General features: G+C 41.4%; 3 protein-coding genes and 1 pseudogene across 6 annotated transcripts; 2 read left to right on the forward strand and 2 right to left on the reverse strand.

Moving 5' to 3' along the window:
* Positions 1-532: 532 nt before the first annotated feature.
* LOC311268661 (uncharacterized protein) lies at positions 533-3,299 on the reverse strand. 3 transcript variants are annotated; one of them, XM_084372415.1, is made up of 3 exons: positions 3,021-3,299; positions 1,117-2,011; positions 533-666 (listed from the first exon to the last, which is right to left on the reverse strand). In XM_084372415.1, exons 1-3 carry the CDS (start codon positions 3,184-3,186, stop codon positions 654-656), a joined length of 1,074 nt encoding a protein of 357 aa, XP_084228541.1. In that variant the 5' UTR covers positions 3,187-3,299; the 3' UTR covers positions 533-653. The 3 variants fall into 3 exon arrangements, with proteins under 3 accessions (XP_084228541.1, XP_084228540.1, XP_084228539.1); XM_084372414.1 differs by having other exon boundaries at positions 1,031-2,011; XM_084372413.1 differs by having other exon boundaries at positions 533-2,011.
* Positions 3,300-4,564: 1,265 nt separating this feature from the next.
* Positions 4,565-7,572, reverse strand: LOC311268086 (uncharacterized protein). The gene is made up of 2 exons (XM_084371461.1): positions 7,094-7,572; positions 4,565-6,113 (listed from the first exon to the last, which is right to left on the reverse strand). Exons 1-2 carry the CDS (start codon positions 7,275-7,277, stop codon positions 4,930-4,932), a joined length of 1,368 nt encoding a protein of 455 aa, XP_084227587.1. The 5' UTR covers positions 7,278-7,572; the 3' UTR covers positions 4,565-4,929.
* Positions 7,573-7,752: 180 nt separating this feature from the next.
* On the forward strand, positions 7,753-10,624 carry LOC311268088 (methionine-R-sulfoxide reductase B1-A-like). The gene is made up of 5 exons (XM_084371462.1): positions 7,753-7,980; positions 8,538-8,701; positions 9,344-9,486; positions 9,637-9,751; positions 9,973-10,624. Exons 2-5 carry the CDS (start codon positions 8,647-8,649, stop codon positions 9,990-9,992), a joined length of 333 nt encoding a protein of 110 aa, XP_084227588.1. The 5' UTR covers positions 7,753-7,980; positions 8,538-8,646; the 3' UTR covers positions 9,993-10,624.
* A 430-nt stretch (positions 10,625-11,054) lies between these two features.
* LOC311268087 (methionine-R-sulfoxide reductase B1-A-like) lies at positions 11,055-13,181 on the forward strand (annotated as a pseudogene). Its single transcript, XR_014624907.1, has 4 exons — positions 11,055-11,256; positions 11,347-11,489; positions 11,619-11,733; positions 12,147-13,181. The product of XR_014624907.1 is annotated as a methionine-R-sulfoxide reductase B1-A-like (transcript).
* Positions 13,182-20,199: the final 7,018 nt, after the last annotated feature.

The raw sequence follows: 20,199 nt of genomic DNA on the forward strand, positions 1-20,199 counted from the left end.
TGACATGATTTTTGCCGGGATCTGTGCTAAAAAAATCATGCTCCCTTACATCTGAGGGATGTGCTTTGTAGGCTGGGGCGTCGATAAATTGCGCAGTCATGCTGTAAATCCTTAATTGCTTCGTTGAGAGGATGAATTCATAAATAACGGTGAACTTGGCAAATGCTGCAAACACAGACATAAACAATAATCATGAAAGGCAAAATAATTCTGATATATTTCACCAGACTACGTCATTTACAAATGATTTCCCTCGGGCAGCGTTTCTGTCACATCACTGTAGAAACCACATTTGTCCAGACATTTTATTGTACACCATCTGTGCAAACTCAAGTACGCCTGGATCTGATGGCTTGAACTGGGGCCGTGCAACATGACAAACAAAATCTCACATCCCAATAAAGGTGATTTCACATCCTGATAATGATGCATATCAAAATAAAGCACATTTCCTGTAAATTCAATGAATATCATATTTCTTTTACATTTTTAATTACACTGTATACACGACAAATAAAGCTAATAACTCATATTTGATTCGTTTTCTCCTTTTATTTAGAACATTTGTGCAAAATTTCAATCAAGCAATAATATAATAATATTCTCCTGGTCTGTGTCACATTCACTCTTCTCCATGTTTGTTTGTGCTGCCTTCATGTAGATTTCCTGCAGTATGGAACAAAATGCGTTAAATATTGCCATAAAGAGTGTGATGTGCAACGCAATAAAGTAAACGATAGAGCAGTTAGCTACATGATTAACCCCAGTAAAAAAAAAACAAAAAACAAACTCATTGAAAAGTCACTTTAGTGAGATTAAAGGGGTAATCCCACAGTTATTCATTATACTCCCATCAAGCTGGGGGGTTAAAAAGAGACTGAAGCAGCAGTGGCTGACATAAACTGGCTTTAAGTTGCTGGTTAGGGCTCCAAAAACATCAGATCCTACAATTCCCATAATGCAACTTAATGGCATCAACAGATTACTTCTTGCAGAGCTCCCTTTAGAGTTACTGAGGACATTACCCAACTGTAATCTTATCTACATGGGTGTGTCCATAGATGTAGGTGTCACTCAGTGCTCCCTGCTACGTGCTCTTCCTTATGTTCAACCAACCGTCGACTCTGGCAAAAGATTTTACCACACATGTCACAGCGGTGGGGTTTTAGTCCTGAGAAACGTATCACGTGTGCTTTGAGATGACCGCGGGTGTAAAACAGCTGTCCGCACTTTTCACAGCTATACGGTCTGTCTCCTGAGTGGGTCCTCCTGTGCACAATCAGGTGCTCCTTTTGGATGAAGGATTTCCCACAATCCTGACACCCGAAGTCTTTGCTCCCCGTGTGCGTTTTTGAATGTATTTGTAGAGAATTAAGGTTGGTAAACTCCTTGCCACAGATATCACACACAGGGGGTCTGCTGTGAGCTGTTTGCAAACGACTTAGGAGCTCCTTCGTGGACTCGCTCGTCTTCTGGTGTTTTTTTACGTGTTTCATGAAGGCGTAGGTGTACTTGAAACTCTTTCCACAAACAGGACAAACACAGCCGTCCTCTTGATTTTTAGCAGAAGCGTCTGCGCCAGGCAACACCGCTTCACCCTTCTGCTTCGTGCTGCCATTTTCTCTTTTTAAAACCCTCCGTCTCTTCGCCTTTGCTCCTTTGCTCTGCCCCCACTCCTCACCGCTGCTGCTGCTGCTGCTCTCATTCTGAGCTTCAGAGCCGTCTGAAAAAACTGGCTGCAGTTCAAGCGACGCCTGCGTTTCTGGTTGATCTTGCTCATTCTTCACGACTTCAGTAGAAGAAATGACAACCTCCTGTTCCTCCTGCTCCCCTTTTATCTTCAGGTCGATCAGCACAAAGCGGTAGTTCCCATCGTTGTTCTGAGCGTCTGTAGTTGTGTCAGAGGAGCTCGGGACCACAGCGGTGCTGAGGTTAGACTCTTCTTGCGCCGCGGCCTCCTGCAGCACTTCCTCTCCGGTAACACCGCTGTTGGTCAGTGGAGTTTCTGCAGCTAGAAAGGAGAAGGAAGCAAAAGCTACTCAGTTCTTGGGTTTGAGGTGAAACAGTTGATAGGTGGTGTTTGTATGCCCTCTGCTACGAGGGAACAGAGAGGGCCGATGGCAGGTTAAGGAGGGGGGTGGTCATTTTGATCACGAGCAAAAATCTGTCAAGTGTGACCAAACATTTGTTATTGACACAACAACCTTTGCACAAGACTGTACTGTATATGCTGTTGTGTTTTTGCACATGCTTTTACACCGTGTGCTATTGTATACCTCAGTATGTATGAGTATGTAAGTATAATATTTTTCTGTCCTTAGTAAATATTTGTTAAGAGGTAGAGACGTCGTGTACTAAGAATTTCATTACATTAAAGCCTTTGAACCCAGCGGCGTGCCTGAAATGCGGCAATTTATTTTATAACTAACTGAGGTTATCGCAATTTCTGTTGCACCTAAGTTAAAATTATGTCATCGGCATGTTTTTACCGTTAAGCTGATTTAATAGCCAAGATAAATTAAAGGCGTTTTAACTCAATACCCTCCCGAGTGCCTCAGACTTTAACATCTATTTTCCACACAAGCTTTCCTGTTTACAATCATTTACATTTATAAAATGTGAACATTTAGTCTGGAGCCCTGAGACCACACCACGAATCAAGATAGTAGTGAGATGAATTGATAATAAACATAGACATTAGTTGAAGCCTTACTTTAGATCAAGTTAATCTTAACTAGGTCAAGATAGTTTGAAACTTGTGTGTTGTTGTGAGGGGGTGTTTATTTTGGTGGGGGTAAACATAAATATGTAGGATCCCTATTACCATTATTCTTTCAATAATCTGAGCCTGGCAGAAAGACAATTTGCACAGGAAGTCAGTCAACTAAGGGAATGGTGCTGTATCCTCGTACCATTTAGCATCTTAACAATACAATACTGTAAGTGTAGACCACCATTCATTTTCAGGTTTGGCCCCCCCATGGGAAAAAAGGTCTGTGCACCCCTGGACTTGAGGCTACCTGGTATCTGGTGCAGAGAGTCGAGCTTTTCACTACGGAGCTCCTCTTTCGGTCGGGGAAGCTGGGCTTCGGACAAAGCTAACGTTATGGTCCTCGCCACCTCCCCGAGGATCTCCTCCGCCGCTGCGCACAGACGCTGCTGAATAAACGACCTCAGCTGGAGCATCGTGGGAGTCCTCGATGGACGGAAGATGGTGGAGAAGAAGGTGAAGGACTGAACTCAACAAAACCATAAACAGGAGCCACGCTGCTGCTGCCTGATGTGGCGGCACACAGGCGTCATGTGACCACGGGTGGAAAAGATCGTATATTGAAGAAGATGATTCACTCGGAGAGAAAAGCAGAAAGTGTTTTTCTTTTTTAAAACTTTATTTAGGGTTCTAGGTTAGTAAAATGTCAAAGCTCTATCATAACGAAGTTATTAAGAACAAATCCCATGGGTCTTAACCAAAGAAGCGCTTAACAGGACTCATGGGAAATGTAGTTGTTGAATGCCGGGGAAATAATCTGTTTTCTTTTAGCAATTTTTTCTGAAAAATGTAATTGTTTTTGTTTGTTTGTTTGTTTTAAATTTGTTGGTTTCAGAACATCTACACAAAGTTGCAACGTTTTGCTAGATACAGCCTTGAAACAATATCAAGAGGTTCACAAGAGTATTGGTGTGAATGTTTTTACCTGGTGGTCACAGCCAGGAGAAGATAAATAGACCACAGTCATGTGATATGAAACTTTATTGTCCTCCTTGTTGAAACTTGGTTTCTCTATAACAAGACATCATATAGAACAATAGACAATAATACATGACATGTGTTGCACTCTGATGGTCAAAGTGAAATTGGTTTTACCTATAGGATCAGTCAACAGTCATGATAAGTGCCGACTTTCAGCAGTCTGATTCATATAAACAGAAACCTTAATGGATTTATGAACATATTTAAACTGTGTGGGGTTTTTAGTTAGTCTAGAAATAAATCTAATATTCACAGTCACCAACGTGTTTGTGTGTCACATGTAGACAGTTCCTTTCTTATTTTGGTTTTAGAGCAAATGTCTGCCTGATCCTGTGAGTAAACGATTACTGCAACAAAGATTAAATAAATAATAAACTCATCATTCATGTGACGGTGGAACAATATCAGTACACATGGATGTGATCTGTCTTACTCTTACAACTGTAAAATACACTTATTTGTGGATTTGTTATTCTTGCGAGGGTTTATGGTAACATTGCTCCTCATGACCATATTAAAGTGTCCTTGTGCAAGACACCGTGTCTACATAGAAATAAAAATAATGTAATGTTCAAGTGTCATTACAGCATTGTCACACATCAAATTGATAACAGCCTGATAAAGAAAGCAATGTTTATAATAACTAAACTCAAATTGGACTTTCTCGTGGGAAACATTGGCTCATGAATCTCTTAACATTGCTAATTTCAAACAGTTAAATGTAGTAAGTGAGATTTCCATGTCTTTTTTAATAATAGAGCCTATAAATATTGTGAAAGAATCAAAAAATTCAATGACAGAAAAGCACACAGCTTGTATTCAGAAAACTTTTTATTTAAACGTGCCACCAGGACTTCTTTAAGGTTGTGTTGATTAAAGATACAGTCACCACCCTCAATAATGCCTCCAGGACGGTGGTGCTTAAAAAAAACTCCAGCAGAGCTGATGCAGGCACATGATGGGTGGTGTCTGCTCAGGCCTGTGAGAGCTGACCAATCGGAGCAGACTGGGCCTTTCGGTAGCGGGGCCTTAAAGAACAAAAGGTGAACAGAGGTGCTGCAGCGATGGACAGTATGAGAAAAATAATGGGTTTTCTGAACATTAAAGCCTGTTAAAGTTTTCTAGTAGGCATCCAAAATAAAAGTATGAACCTATAAATGGCCGCAGTGTGACAGTTTTCACTCTGCTGCTGCCTTTTCATGAGTTTCCAGGTGCACTTTAAGATTAGGTGCAAACCTGTATCTCATACCACAAATCTGGCAGGCGTATGGCCTCTCTCCTGTGTGTGTGGTCCTATGTCTCGTCATCTGTCCACTCTGGCGAAAACTTTTACCACAGATGTCACATGGGTACGGTTTTTCTCCTGAATGGTATCTCATGTGCGTTTTGAGGTGGCTGCTAGTGTTGAACAGTTTGCCACACAGGCCACAATGATACGGTCTCTCCCCTGAATGACTCCTTTTATGAATCGTGAGGTTCTGGCTCTGACTGAATGCTTTCCCGCAAACATCACAGTGATATGGTTTCTCCCCGGAATGGGTCCTCACGTGCACGATCAGATGCTCCCTTCGGTAAAAAGTTTTGCCACATTCTTGACACATGAAGTCTTTTATGCCTGTGTGTATCCTTTCATGCAGCCGGAGACAACGGTTATTGGCAAAAGTCTTGCCACAGACGTCGCAAAAATATGTTTTGTTGTGGCGACTTTGCAAATGATTGATCAGCTCTTTCGTAGACTGGTATGTCATCCCACAAACATTGCAATCAATCTTGTTCTCGTGTGTTTTGATGTGCTTCATCAAAGAGCCGATGTACTGGAATCCCTTGCCACACAAATGACAAAAACTGCGTCCCTTTTCATTTTTAGCAGAACATTTGTCATTTGGCAATGATGCTCGGCACTTCTTATTATTAACGCTGCCACTTTGTCCTTGCAATATCTGTCCTGTCTGTTCTCCTTTGCTGTTGACCAGCGCCTCGTCATCTTCCATGTCCTCACTCTGGGCTGCAGAGCAGTCCGAAGAAACTGGCTGCATTTCATATGACGTTTCTGTCTCCGGCTGATCTTGCTCGCTTTTCACAATTTCAGGAGAAGGAAAAACTGTCTCCTCTGTTTGACTGTCATCACCAAGTTCCTCCTGCTCTTCTTTTATCTGCGGCATCTTAAAGTCCGCCTGAACCAAGCAGTAGCTCCAGTTGTTATTATCCATATCTGCGCTGGTTTGAGAGGGTCCTGCGACCTCAGCGCTCAGACTGAAGTTAGACTCTACTGGTGTTGAGGGTCCTGGTTTTTCCTGGAGCAGCGGAGCATCACATTCATCTCCATGTTCCACATTGCTGCTGGTCAGTGAAGGCTCTTCAGCTACAAGAGAGACAGAACTAAACGTTAGCCAGCAGCCTGTAATGTTTCTTTATACAGATACACACAATATGAAAAACTCAAATTTGAAAGGGCACTCCTACATCTCCTTCTGAGAGTTTCTGTTAGTGCTGCTCACTTTTCTTCGATGAGGTACAGTACTAATATATAGGAGGTGGAAGACACTCAAATCTTGTACTTATAGTAAGTAAAAGCAGCAATACCACAGTGTACAAATACTCTGTTGCAACTACAAGTATTAGCATTTAAGTTTACTTGAACTACCTGAAGTAAAAGTACTCATTGTGCAGAATGGCATATTTCAGAATAATGTATATTGAATTATAATTATTAATGAATTCACGGGTTTGTCACTTTAAAGTTGCACCATGTAGTTTTGGGATTTTTTTCTGCCTAAATAAAGTTAATAACACAGACTCTCTTCGTGTTCCTGACTGAATAAACAAACTGACCCACAGGGTCAACACAGCTTCATACCGTTTTATTTTGTTTATATGTGGCGGACCCTGCCACCTTTCTAGCTTCAAACAGTGTTCTGGGGACCTTATTTTCCTCTGAGAGCAGCTTGTTTATTCATTTATGTAAAATGTATGTCTGAGTTTGTATTATTACTTCATTAATATTGTAAATATTAAAGTTCTGAGTTTGAATTTCTTCTCCAAAAACTACATAGTGCCCCTTTAATGAAGCAGCTGGGTTTTTTTCTGCTGGGTAGCTTGTGAGTATAAAAATGTACCTTAGTACAGTACTTGAGTAAATGTACTTAGTTACTTTCCATCCCTGCTAAAACATTTCTACTGTTTCTGCAGCAGAGTTCACGCAGAGGCTCGCGTGCGTGCGCGCATGCGTGGAAAGCAGGGCACAAACATCCATAGCCATATAACTGGTAGCTCCTTCTTCTTCAGCTACCATTGTACTGCTAAACAGAGTAGTTTAAAGCGCATTCAACTCGAGTCACACACCTGGTTTCTTCCGCAGAAGGTCCAGCTGGTGTCGCAGACTTTCAAGCTCCTCTTTAGAGCGACTAACTTCGGCTTCGTACAGAGCTAACCTTATGGTTTTCTCCACCTCCCCGAGGATCTCCTCCGCTGCCGTGTACAGCCGCTGATGAACAAACGACCTCAGCTGAAACATTTTGGTGTCCATGTCTCAGGAGAGTCTTATCGCACCAAAACATCCGCGATAGAAGATGGAGAGCAAAAGATGAACTCAGCTAACCCAGCTCAAACCTGTCAACAGCGACAGTGTGTCAGCTGCTGGCAGCCGCAATATCACGTCCGGTTTGGATCGTTCACAATAAAAGCATCAACGCCACGTAGAGGTGGAACAACAACAACATGATATAAACTGAAACTGTTACCTTAGTATTATTCTCAATAATGTGTATATAAAATGATAATCCCTCGTAATATGCTGGACATTAGTGGTGCAAGTTAAACAATAATGAAATACAGAGAGTGTGTTCTTACAGAGTCGTTTAAGGACAGGTGTGAGCTCTGTGTTTCAGAGTCGTTAGGGTCACCTGTGGGTCAAACCGGCTTTTAATGTGGGTTTCTAAGGCTAGGTGAGCCCAGGTGTGACTGGTTGTTAAACTGTCTGGGGAGAGAACTCAATACAGCATTGTAGGTGGGTGATAAGTGATGTCGTCATTCACACTCCACAAGTGGCCCTAAGAGTCTGAAACTCAGAGCTCACACGTGTCCATAAAGACTCTGTAAGAACACTCCCACACAGAGTTTAAAAGCCTGCCAACTCCTCTCCAGTTAGTTATAAATGAAGAAGCCTATTGGATGAGAGGTGAAACATCTTCAAGAAACTGAAGTCCAGCTGCCTACTATACAGCACCTAGGTTTGCTTGTTTGTTTTCTTATAGAACATAATGCAGTAAAAGATACTCCAGGTCATTTATGATTATTCAGTTCCCTGTTAAGTTTACCGTCTCAGTGTTTCAGAGCACTGATGTCATTTAGGACAATACAGTTTACTGTTGAACTTGTTTTTGATAACCACACTGAAAGGGGCTCACTGCAAAAAATGTATATTTATGTATTTATTGATATATCTTTGAATTGGCTAAATCATTAAATGGAAATTGCAATTCTAACTTCTTTTTAAAGCAACATGCATGGATTGTGGGATGGAGTAAGATTTGGTGGTAGACATGAGAGTTAATTGAATTGTTTCATAATTAAAAGATGCATGAGGAAATTGATTTTATGAATTAAATATTATATTATAATGTATTATATTTACCTTGAGTTTTAATAATCTAAAGAAATATATAATCATTCAGTTGATAAAAGCCATACAGATTGTCTAAATGTATAAATTATGACTGAAGACTGAAAGTCAGTGCTTATGAGGCACATCACACACACTGTAAAGTTCTCTGGTTTTATTTTGAAGGGCATACAGTCGAACCGGAAGTGTTGTTCTCAGCAGCGGACCGTTTGTGTAGATCGGAGATCAAAGCTGCTAAAGCCGAAGATAAACACACCGTCCTGAAAACTGAGAGATGTCGTTTTGTAGTTTCCTCGGTGGAGAGGCCTTTAAAAACCACTTTAAACCAGGTACCTTCATGACTTTATGTTATTATTACCTCTGCACAACGGGTGCTGTTTTTTAGAGACTGTTTGGCAAAAGTTGACTTCACGTTAACTATTTAGCTAGCCACTGTTAGCTTACCATTCATTGTGCGGTTAAATAAGTTTACAGACCAGCTGTGTTTATCGGACTAGACTGTCCACGTCGTTCCTTGCGGGCTGAGTTTACTAACAGAAACTCTTGGGAGGGGTTGGTACTGTGCACATGGTCAGATATTTCAACTGATGGGCTTAAATAGTGAACAAACACTGTTAGCTAACTCAGAGAGGTTTTGTAACCCAGGCTCAGGTTACACAATAACTCTTATCACAAAACTGGCTGTTTAATAAATGAGAGGTTAAACTTCAACTTAAAATATACAGCCATAAACAAAGACAAACATTACAACATGATGTATTAAAATCATTATTTTGTCAATTGTCATTATTTTGACAATTGTTTAAAAATCATAACAGAAAGCACATATAAAGTTATGAAAAACTGATGTTTGATCACAGCTGTAAATGAGTAAACTTGGCCAACACAGTACAACAAGCTCTTCTATTAAAATAGTGGCTTTCTCATTCTGTACAGCGTGTAACTATCATCTCTCATCCATTACTCCTCAGGGATTTATGTGTGTTCCAAGTGTGATCACCAGCTGTTCTCCAGCCGGTCAAAGTACGAGCACTCGTCTCCCTGGCCAGCCTTCACAGAGACCATCCATGAGGACAGTGTGTCCAAACATAAGGAGAGACCCGGGGCATATAAGGTACAATTTGGGGGGAAAAGACTTGAAAAGCAATTGTAGTAAACTACTTTCAACCCTTAAGACGATTGAAGGACTTGTTAAATGCATTCAGTGTTGATGGCCCTGAGGAAATGCTCATAAACCTCATTCAGATGTATCGTGTTGTTTCAGGTACGATGTGGGAAATGTGGAAATGGACTTGGCCATGAGTTCATTAACGATGGACCAGCCAAAGGCCTTTCTCGCTTCTGAATATTCAGCGACTCACTGAAGTTCGTCCCTAAAGGTACAACCGTGTGATTGTATCAGACCACTGGATATTTTGGCCCTTGTTTTGCACATATGCAAATGTTACAGCAGAGATGACATGTAGAGTGACAAATCTGCAGGGCCAATATATCAGATGATGTAAAGCTATCGCAGATGTATGAAGGAGTATTTACATATTTATTGGCTGACAAGAAATTGCAGTATATACCTCATCGTCCCCCTCTCTCCCCTCCACAGATAAGGTTGATGGACAGTAAAGTGAGCCGTTAGAGGGAAGTGCTGCTGGACTTTTCTCTGTGCTGCTGAATGTGCGGACAGTGGATGAAGAGTTCTGGGATAAAGCCCAATCTGGGAGCTCCAGGGCTCTGATGAACGATGGCCTCACTGTACAGCGAGAACAGAGGACTGTTCTCAACACCTTTTTTATTATGCAATCAACGTCAGCATCTGCAGGATAGCATCACTGATTACACGATCACCGTCGTATTGGTTTGACATTTTATTGAGATGTATTTATAATGTTTGAGATTGTCTCATGGGGAGACTATACCTCTCATGATTATATCTGCTATTTCCTACTGAGAGACTAAAAGTGTTTATTCACCTTCAGTTTGGTCTGTAGTTCTTCCTGCTGTCCCCAAACTGTCAAAGTAAAGAAACAAGTGTAGCAGTCTCTCAGAAGGCTGACGAAACTGTGAGTCTGAGACTCTTCTAAAGATTACGCTTGACACTTTGACATTTTATTCATCAACTATGGCCTTTACCTGCAGTGTTTGGTGTGCTAGATACAGTAAATGAGTAGCAATACTTTCTATTTTCACACTTTTGACAGGCTTTATGTGAATGGAACACAATAACTGATATGAAATAAATATATTTGAAATGAAAATGACTTGTGCTTTGATGATGAGTTGATGTCTGTGTTCTAGTTTTATATGATGAAGTTACTCTTTCTTCTGATTGAGTCGTTTTAGTTCTTTATATATGATCTAATATCACACTACAGAGTCTGTAATGAGATGAGAGACATGTTTTGGACAGAACTGGATGAAGCCAGACGGATCTAAAAACCAGTTCTGTCCCTTTACAAGGAAATGTAACATGAAACTCACTTCCTGGTGAGGAGGTGAAACCACTTCCTGGTCATATGTTTTCTAGCCTTTATAGTATAGTTATTTTAAAATCATTATATATAATATATTATAGTGTGTGATGACGAATGTTATTTTAAAGTTTAAAAACACACATTTGGAGCTGACTGAGCAGTCGACATCGACACTACTGCTCAGTCACGTTAGTGCTGCCATCAAGTGGAAGCAATGAGAGTATATTCTGAGCCGACAGATGGAGGACAGAGTTGTTGACACTTGATCCGGCCACGCAGGTCTATTCCAGTTTAAGCCGTGTTGCCCTCTTTGTAAACAACTAAACATTTCTTTTGGTTTAAGAAAATTTAAATGGACGAAATGTCATATTGCTCTTTCTCTGGTGGAGAAGAGTATAAGAATCACTTCCAACCTGGTGAGTAGTACAGTAGCACTTAGTGAGGCATGAAAGTAAAAGGTCATGGATCTCTGTTTGTCCATTCATTGATACTTTTTGCCCTCTCAGGTATATACGTGTGTTCTGAATGTGGACACGAGCTATTTTCCAGCACGTCGAAGTTCGAGCACTCTACTCCTTGGCCGGCCTTCTCACAGACAATCCATGAGGACAGCGTCTCCAAACACCCTGAAGCATGGGGACCCATAAAGGTAGATTACGTTTTTCTAAGTTGCTAGTTGACACGATGTTTGCTTAATTGGTTGACTTGCACTTAATCATGTGATCTAGAAGTACAGATCTTTAATTTGAACCGTCTGTATTCAAATATATCAAAAAAGGTTTGTTGTGGGAAGTGTGGCAATGGACTGGGCCATGAGTTCTTGTACGATGGACCAAGAGAAGGGCTGTCACGCTTCTGAATATTCAGCAGCTCACTGACGTTCATCCCTAAAGGTGAGTGGTGTCCATCTTTCACATGAACATACATACATGTCATGTGTAGTCACAATATTTACATTTGCTTTTAACTACACACATTATTGTTACCTTGCACTGTTTACTTCACGTATTGACCTATGACCTCATGTTTTGTAACTCACTTAAGCCATGTGAGCGATGACCTGATCTAAGCATGAACTGTTTTGGTTACTTTTGATATGAGTGTTGATCTCAGCTGACTTATGGGAAACTTTGTGGGCACAAAAACATTTTGGTCTCAGGACATTTAATCAGTATCTGTCAATCGGCCTTGAGAATATCTTCAATACCTTCGTAGAGTAGGTATTGATAGATTCACAGCACTTCACAGTTTTGATAGATTGCAACTTTATCATCCGACTTCAACCCACGTTTTGTTTTGGCTTCAGAAAAGGCTGATGGACAGAAAGGTGAGCTGTGAAAGAAGAGAAAGCTTTCTGCTGCTGAAGGTGCGGACAGTGGATGAAGTGCTCCAGGACAAAATCCTGATGGAGATCTGGGGCTCTGATGGGCGTTGGCTTCACTGGGCAGCAACAACAGACCGGTCTTACACACTTTTTTAACCCATGAGCATAAAGCAGGGGTTTTCCAACTTTACGTGCCCAGGACACACCAAGGGGCAAGCCATCATCTCAAAGCACACCTGTATTTATATCTGTGCAAAAAAGCCTCTGTAACACGTGATATTAGTCACTCAGAGCCATTGATGTGTTAAACTCTAATACTTTATATATAGAATTTGTTTTGGAAAATGAATGTGCTGATACAGGAAATTAAAAAATCATTCATTACTTGTTGTATAGTTGTATGTTGCACTTCACAATCTATGGTTGTAACAAAATCCCACGGCTCACCATTTGGGAACCACTGATTCAGAGACACACACAACAGCAACAAATACAAAGTCATCTACATTTAATTGTACTGCAACTGTACAGAAATACTGTAATAGTTTACATCGCTCCCTGGCAAAGAGTATAAGATGTTTAACAGTTATATTAACCTCCCGCTCTGGATCTATGAAAATTATGTTGAACAAACAAGACTTCATGTTTTCTCAAAAGTGTAATTGCACTCTTCCATCAGTTGATGGTGCTATGTGCCCTAAAAAAAAAAAATCTAAAATGAACTGTAATTATAACTCACCCACTGCATCACTGTCGGCAGACTGGTAGTTTGCTCTCTGTGCAAAAAGGAGAGATATTCATTACTGTAATTTATGAGTACAAACATCTCTCTGAACAAAAAGTGAAGCAGACAAGAATATCCTGTCTGAGCTCCATATATTCAGAGCAAAGGCCTTTTTCTTTTACTGATGATGTGATTCAATTGCTTTTCATTTAAATGTACTTGAGCAATTGTAGAATATTTGTTTGACAAGTATAAATTTGTGTCCACTAGTTAATAAAGTCCACTGATTAAGAGTACAGTAACTATCTGAACAGCATGTACCCCTGAGCAACAGATCCTGAAGTTATCTGGATAACTTGACTGGGTAAAACTCAGACCTCACTTCATGTTCTAGACCTGAGAGGGCTCTGTGTTTGCCTACCGGGCAAACTTTTCCAGACAGCTCGGGTAAACCTGCTCCTTGGCTCGTGGAGCGGTGGAATTATAAACAAACCGAAGATGCGGGGGTACGTTCAACAGCTCTTGTGCTGTTTAAGTGTCTGGGGACGAGCAGGTGTGGAGCTGCTCATTTCAAAGGCTCCAAGATCAGAGGGGGAGATGAAAGCTGCAGCGTCAGGCGGAGGATTAAGAGCGGAAGTGCAAACATTCGTAGATTGTAATGATGTGATGTGCTAAAGTATTTAAAGCAAAGACTGTTGTGTGCATTGAGCGCGTTGATGGTTTTGACTGTAAGGTATGATCAAAACTCTTGAGTTCACTTCAGAGGGAGCAGCTTTTACCCCTTGTATTTAAAGAGGAGTATTTGTTTATAATTTTGCCCCAAAGTGATGAAGGCTTAAGATCAAAAATCCCACTGATTTTGAGTTGAAAGGCCAAGCTTGAATCCAAATGTTGCCTCTGACCTCACCCCAAGCTCTTCATTAACTGAGTAATACCTTCCTTCTGACTGATTAGATGCCTTTGTGGATGATCCTCTTGTTGTGTTGCCACACACACAGCTGGCAGACAGACTAAACTGTCCTCGGGGGTGACGTCTGGAAGAGGAAGGGAGAGTTAGGGAGAGAGAGAGCTCCAAACTCCACAACACACAGACGAGACCAAAATACAAAGAAAAACCACATGTGAGAATGAGAGATGGGGAGGAACGAGGAAATTGCCCCAAAACACAGGACTGTAATTAGCATTTGCTATCTGCTAGAACACTCCTTCTGGTTGGCATCTGAGCACAGCTGCATGGCCAAGAGGAAGCAAACAGGAAAGAGGAAGTGGTAATCCTCTGATAGAATCAAGAGATGGACTTGAATCTGCTGACCTCTGGGGCTCGTCCTGCTTGTATAAGCAAACGGGATCCTTAATTACATTAAACTACTCCAAAGCCTTCCCCAGTCCCAAAGGCCGAGCCTCGAGCTGCAACTGAACATATGTGTGTGTGTGTGTGTGTGCCACTGACTCATTCGCAGGACATCTTGTTTTAATTGAAACGTATATGAGCCTGTTGCTTAGATGTGGATGTTTACGGGCGCTGCACCTGCTTCTGTTTTGAACCACAGAGTAAAGTGTCTCATCCCGGCACCACATGTCACGACATTAAATTCCCTCAAACACGTGACCGACAAATCACAGCGATTTATGAAATAGTCACACAATATCTACAGGATTCCAGAAAAGCAGGGTCGTCACACCTGAATCCAGGTTTAGGCAACAAAAGCACTTTCATTAAAGTGGATACAAGGAACCTTTATTTCTCGTAGACTCTGGCGGCCCCTGTGGACAAAAGGGGCATCAGCACCGCCGCCTTCGTTGGCAAAGATTTTAATCTGGCGAATGCGTCCATGAAAAAGAAAGACACAATGTATTTTTAGTACTAGTTTTCTCATGTGAACTCAGTTCATCCACAGCACTCGACGTAAAAAAATAAGTTTCATTTTTATAATTCACCCAACTCGAATAAATCTGAAACTGACCTGGTGACAGGCATTAAGAATAACTACCATAACTACATAGAAATAGTCTGTCAATCTTCTTGCTGGTCTCGTTTGCGTATGTAGGTCACATAGAGGCATCGTTCATAAACTGAGACTGTTCCATACGGTGAAAAGTATGGTGGCCCAGAACAATGTTACAGAAAACACATATTTGAAGAACAGATTTGTATTAACAAATAAGTAACCATGACCAAAGTGAAGCCTATAGATTTAAGTTTGCCACTGTTTCTCGAACTGAACATATACTGTATTTCCCCAACCTTGAATATACCACAGGGAACTTTCTATGGTGGCCTTGAAGGCCAAAACACAACAACAACATTTCATAAAACACAACAGCATTACACAAAATAAGACATTTCACAAATGCATCCTCACGGTTTGTATGTGGACATGAATTTGTTACGAAAAAATGTACAATTCACGTCCATCTACACAAACCCTCTGATTAAATTTCATCACTGTTTCACGATCTGCCATGATGCTGCGCTGACTCCACACACTCCACAAGCTGTGATCACTTTGTGGCAGGAATAAAAAAAACCAAAAAAAACCTCCTTAATGTGTGCCCGTAAGAGAAACAGAGAAAACTCCCTTTCATCAGGCAGTAATATCTGCAGCATGTGATGTCTTCATCCATACATGGCGGGGCTGCCCTCCACATGTTATAGACGCACATATGCCGGCCAAACATCTCCCCTCTGTGTAATGAATGAAAGGATAAACAAAGCTTTTATACATGACACTGGAATGTGATTTCCGCTCCGGATCAAAAGAAAGCTCTGGAAAACTCGAGGCACTCCAGGTTGGGCGCTGTTGTAATTCTGTCAGGACAACATGTGTTGGAAAGAGACGGGGCTTACGAAACCCCAAAATGAGAATCGTCCTCTCTGATATTCCCAGCAGTGAACCGCAATGTAAAAATGGGGAGTTTACCGACCATATAAACAGATTTTATACGCATGTGAAATGCATATCTCGACGGGTCGTATCGGTTATAAACACTGTAAATGTGGACTGGGGAGTAATAAAAATACAGTTACATTGAGGGAGAAACAGTGAAAAACCTCAATTTTTGGTTCGTTCCAACAAAACGTCAACAGCTTAAGCATGCGAGGGATCGTTTTGCAGGACGCAAAAAAGCCAAAGAGCCTCGTGTAAAATCCCAAGTATGAGGGCTCCCAGAGAGAAAATAAACAACATGAGTATTCTTCAATGGCTTCTGCCGCTGCATTGTCACCTTTTATCACTCGATCACATTCCAGTTTCTGAGCTCCACCAGCTTCAATAACACAGGGGGGGGTTTGAACATACATGTATATGCAAACATTTCTCACTATCTGCACTCTAATCTGTTCAGGGAGATAGGACCCCGAGACAGAAGCACAGGTTGGTCTGAAAGCTTCAAAGGGAATACTTGAGGTGTGTGGCACAGGTATTGTTCACGCAGATCAGGGAGAAGGGCTCCTTATATTCAGGGGAGAGAAGCTTTAAAACAGGCCGATTGGGTGCCCACATGTTAACTTTTATCCTCCCTTGATCAGAGACTTTGGGCTTGAAAGGCCCTAAGTGGTGAGTTTCCAGAAAGAAACCGTGGACCAACTGTGCATCTTGTCAGATTCTTATAATTTTGGAGTTTGCTGCACGAGTTCAGAGGCTTTTAAAACCGATCAAATGGAGCCTGAGATAAAAGTGCGCCAGAGGCAAGGAAACATTTATCAACCGCACTGTCTTTTAGAGTATGGAAATATCAGGACGGTTTTGGATTTCGGCTGAATGATTTAAAAGGAGGCCGGGCTCACAGATAGTCAGAGCAGTGATGGACTGTGGAAAATGCCGTATTTGTGTCAGCGCGTGTCCAGAAATGTCAACGGCCTTTGACTGTCTGGAGAGTTTTATGGCACGCTAAAAACATCTTGCCGAACGCTGCTAAGGAGAAGAAAGTAATTACCTCAGTCTTTCCCCGGGTACAGTGCCACAGACTGTCTCCCTCCCCCCAAACCCCACCAAACCTCCACCCACCCACCCGGCTAACCCCAGCTCCCTGCAATTTGTGGCTGCTCATCCTCTGTCATCTTGGGCTATAATCCCAGTAGGCTCCGTATGAGATCCAGATCTTACTGTCAGTGTGTTAAAAAGAAGACGTCTGCAAGCATGTTTGTGAATACTCTTTTCCTTATCACTCTTTTCTATGTATGTATGTGTATGTGTGCGACACTTATACCTAGAGCCTGTGTAAAATTTCCGAGACCCTGCGACCCCCCACAGGTCTTAATAGTCAAAATTGCTCCTTTGGTCATGCTGATTGTTAACTTCTGTGGAGAAAATGTTTAGAGGTGCCTGAGCTCCTCTGATTACAACCCAATCGGGAAACCTATAATCTTCATCATTAGACAGTTATGGAGGTGTTCTGACTCAGTAAGTTTCTCAGTAGATATTGTGAAAAATAGACACGATGTCACATTTGCAACTTTTACCAAAAAAAAGTGTGGTTAAATAAATAAATGTATATATTCTGGACTGGGGAATACATTGCCTGTACCACTGATATAATTTGCCTTGAAACTGATTGAAAAAAAAGGTCATGAACCATTATGTCATGAATAGAGGATGTACAAGGATCAAGGAGATACTGGAATAAAGACCCTTCTGATTAATGAGCTTTAGACGTGTTAGTAGGGGGATTTTGTTACCTCTGGACAGAGCCAGGCTACCTGTTTCCAGTCTTTATGCAAAGCTACTCTAACAGCTGCTGACTCAAACTACATATTTACTGTAAAGACATGAGAACGGTATCAATCTTCTCATCTAACTCAAAGCGAATACGTGTATTTAAAGCACATATAGCCTCTGTGATACTGTATTTTATACCAAAGAGTAATAATTACCGGATTTAAAAGAAAGCATTTAACATGTGTGTTTATTTGCGTGATCACATCTGGATCCCCCCCTTGTTGTATGAATGAGGGGAATTCCACATACCTTATGCAGCTTCGTGCCCCTCAGCACCTATTGTGCAACACACACAGACACACAGACACACACAGATTTTACCTTTTAAAGGCAGCTCCTTAGTGTTCGTCGTGAGAGCCAACTATCCTTCTGGTGTTATGATTCATCACCTGCTTTTATATATCAAAATTAATCCTGGAGTACATAATTAGTGTATCATCAGCGTTGGCATTTGGCACAGACAAACTTTAATTCGCCACATTTGCACTTTATTCTTTTACTTTTGTGCCAGGAAAGCAAATACCCTCTAATCTCACCTGTCAGTCAGCCTGCAGTAATTGTTTCTCTCTCAGCCTCTCCCTATTGGCTCGTCGGTGCGCTGGATTTGTGCAGAGGACACCATGTTATGCCAATACAGACAGTGTAGACAGAGAGTGTACTTTATGTTTTCCTTCATCTGTAACAATAATTTCCGGGAGCGAACGATCGCTTCAGAATCCAGATTAATTTTGAATGTATTTTTTGGAAGTCCGCAGAAAAGCCGTCCTGCTGTCATTTGGACCGGCAGCTCTGTTGTGTCCCTGAAAACACAGACCTCGAAACCCAAAGTGAGACCAGATGAGTGCTCCGGGAAGGAGAGGAAGATTTGTGTGTGAGTGTGCGTGACTGTGTGTGTGTTGGTTAAAAAAGATGAGGTCAAAGACTCAGAATACATTCCCACAGGAATGAGGCTCACAGACAACCCAATGTGATTATCAGCTTTATGACAAAGTGAGGGTGTGGTGGTGGTGGTGTTTTAAAGGAAGAGGACAAATATCCAGCTTCACCATGACCACAACTCTTTTGAAGCTGCGCTGATGTGTAAAAAGATTCACACAATCTCATTACATCACAAGTGAGATAGTTTTGGGAGATTTGCTTTCTTTCTGAGAGTGAAGCTTGGTAAATATGCTACTGAGCGGCAGCCAGTAATCTTATCTTAGCATAAAGACTAGAAACAAGGGGAAACTGCTGGTCCTGGCTCTGCATGAAGTTTATACAATTTGCCTCCCAGCACCTCTAAAGCTCACTAATTAACAAATATATCTTGTTTGTTTTATCTGTATAAAAATGTGTAATTCACCATTTTGCGTACAAGAAATAGTAAGTAACTCGCCACATATAACCCCATAAAATAGTAATTAACCCAATTTAAAGTTTTTCCACTTCACTTTTCATACTAACGAGACACTGTGTTTTAATTAGTGAGCTTCAGAGGTGCTGGTAGGCAGCTTTACCTACCTTTTGACATAGCCACACTACCTGTTTCCCCGTGACTTAACTTAGCTGTCATTGAGTTATGGTAACTGGCTGCTGCTGGCTGTAGCTATTTAGCATACAGACATGTGAGAGGTGTCTATCTACTCCTCTAACTCTTGGCAACAAAATAAATAAGCATATTGTCTATTTTCTATTTTCCTCCATCCCAAACAATTCTTCCTGTATTTGGCTTAAATGCACAGTATGTCATTTCCGTCCTTTATTCTCTCAACTAAAAGAATGAAAACTAGGCTACAGACGTAGTTTAAAGTTGTGAAGAAGGGCGTTGTCATGGTCACCGTTACCAATTAAAATCTATCTGACGTGACAATCTGTAATAAAGTTTTATGTTATGTTAAAGGTGCTACATGTAAGAACTGGCCTACTCCAAACAAATATCACCAGAGTAACCGCTAACTGTAGTTGCCATTAGCTAGTTAGCTCAGTTAGCCGTGCAGTTAGCGTCTGGATTGGAAAAAACAGATTTGACCAGATTTGAGTATTGTATTTATATACAAATATACATAAACACGTAGTCAATCTTTTGAATTTGCGTCGGGGTGAATGTAAACACCAGCAAAATGATGGTAATGATAATGTAGTCGGCATCTTCACATCAAAAGTTTGAAATCTGGGAAGCGCGTCCATCCGCTTTGACTGTGTGTGAGCAGCAAGCATCAATGTGATAAACACAGTCCATGTGACTCAAATGGTTCAAACTGTGAAACATCCGATATTTAAAGTTCATTTATCTCCCACCGGCCTGTTTTTTTCCTGGGAGGTCACATATTTGGTACACTCCTGTCCCCTTTGGCCAAAACAACCATCAGCACCTTCGCTGCTTGTTTGAGTCGCACATGATTTTGCATTCCTGTGAAATGCAGACAGGCCCCACAGGGTAGAAGCACATCTCCTGTTTCTGTTACACACACACACACACACACACACACACACACACTGCCCCTCTGGCCTTCACAGGACAGGTGATACTATTTTAGCAGACCTGACTCAACAGTGAAGCAACGGACGGAGCAGTTTTTCCTCCCTCTTTCAGGATGACAGCTCTCTTTTTCTC

The sequence above is a fragment of the Pagrus pagrus genome (assembly GCF_965226575.1).
Source record: "Pagrus pagrus genome assembly, chromosome: 13".
NCBI classification, from domain to species: Eukaryota; Metazoa; Chordata; class Actinopteri; order Spariformes; family Sparidae; genus Pagrus; species Pagrus pagrus.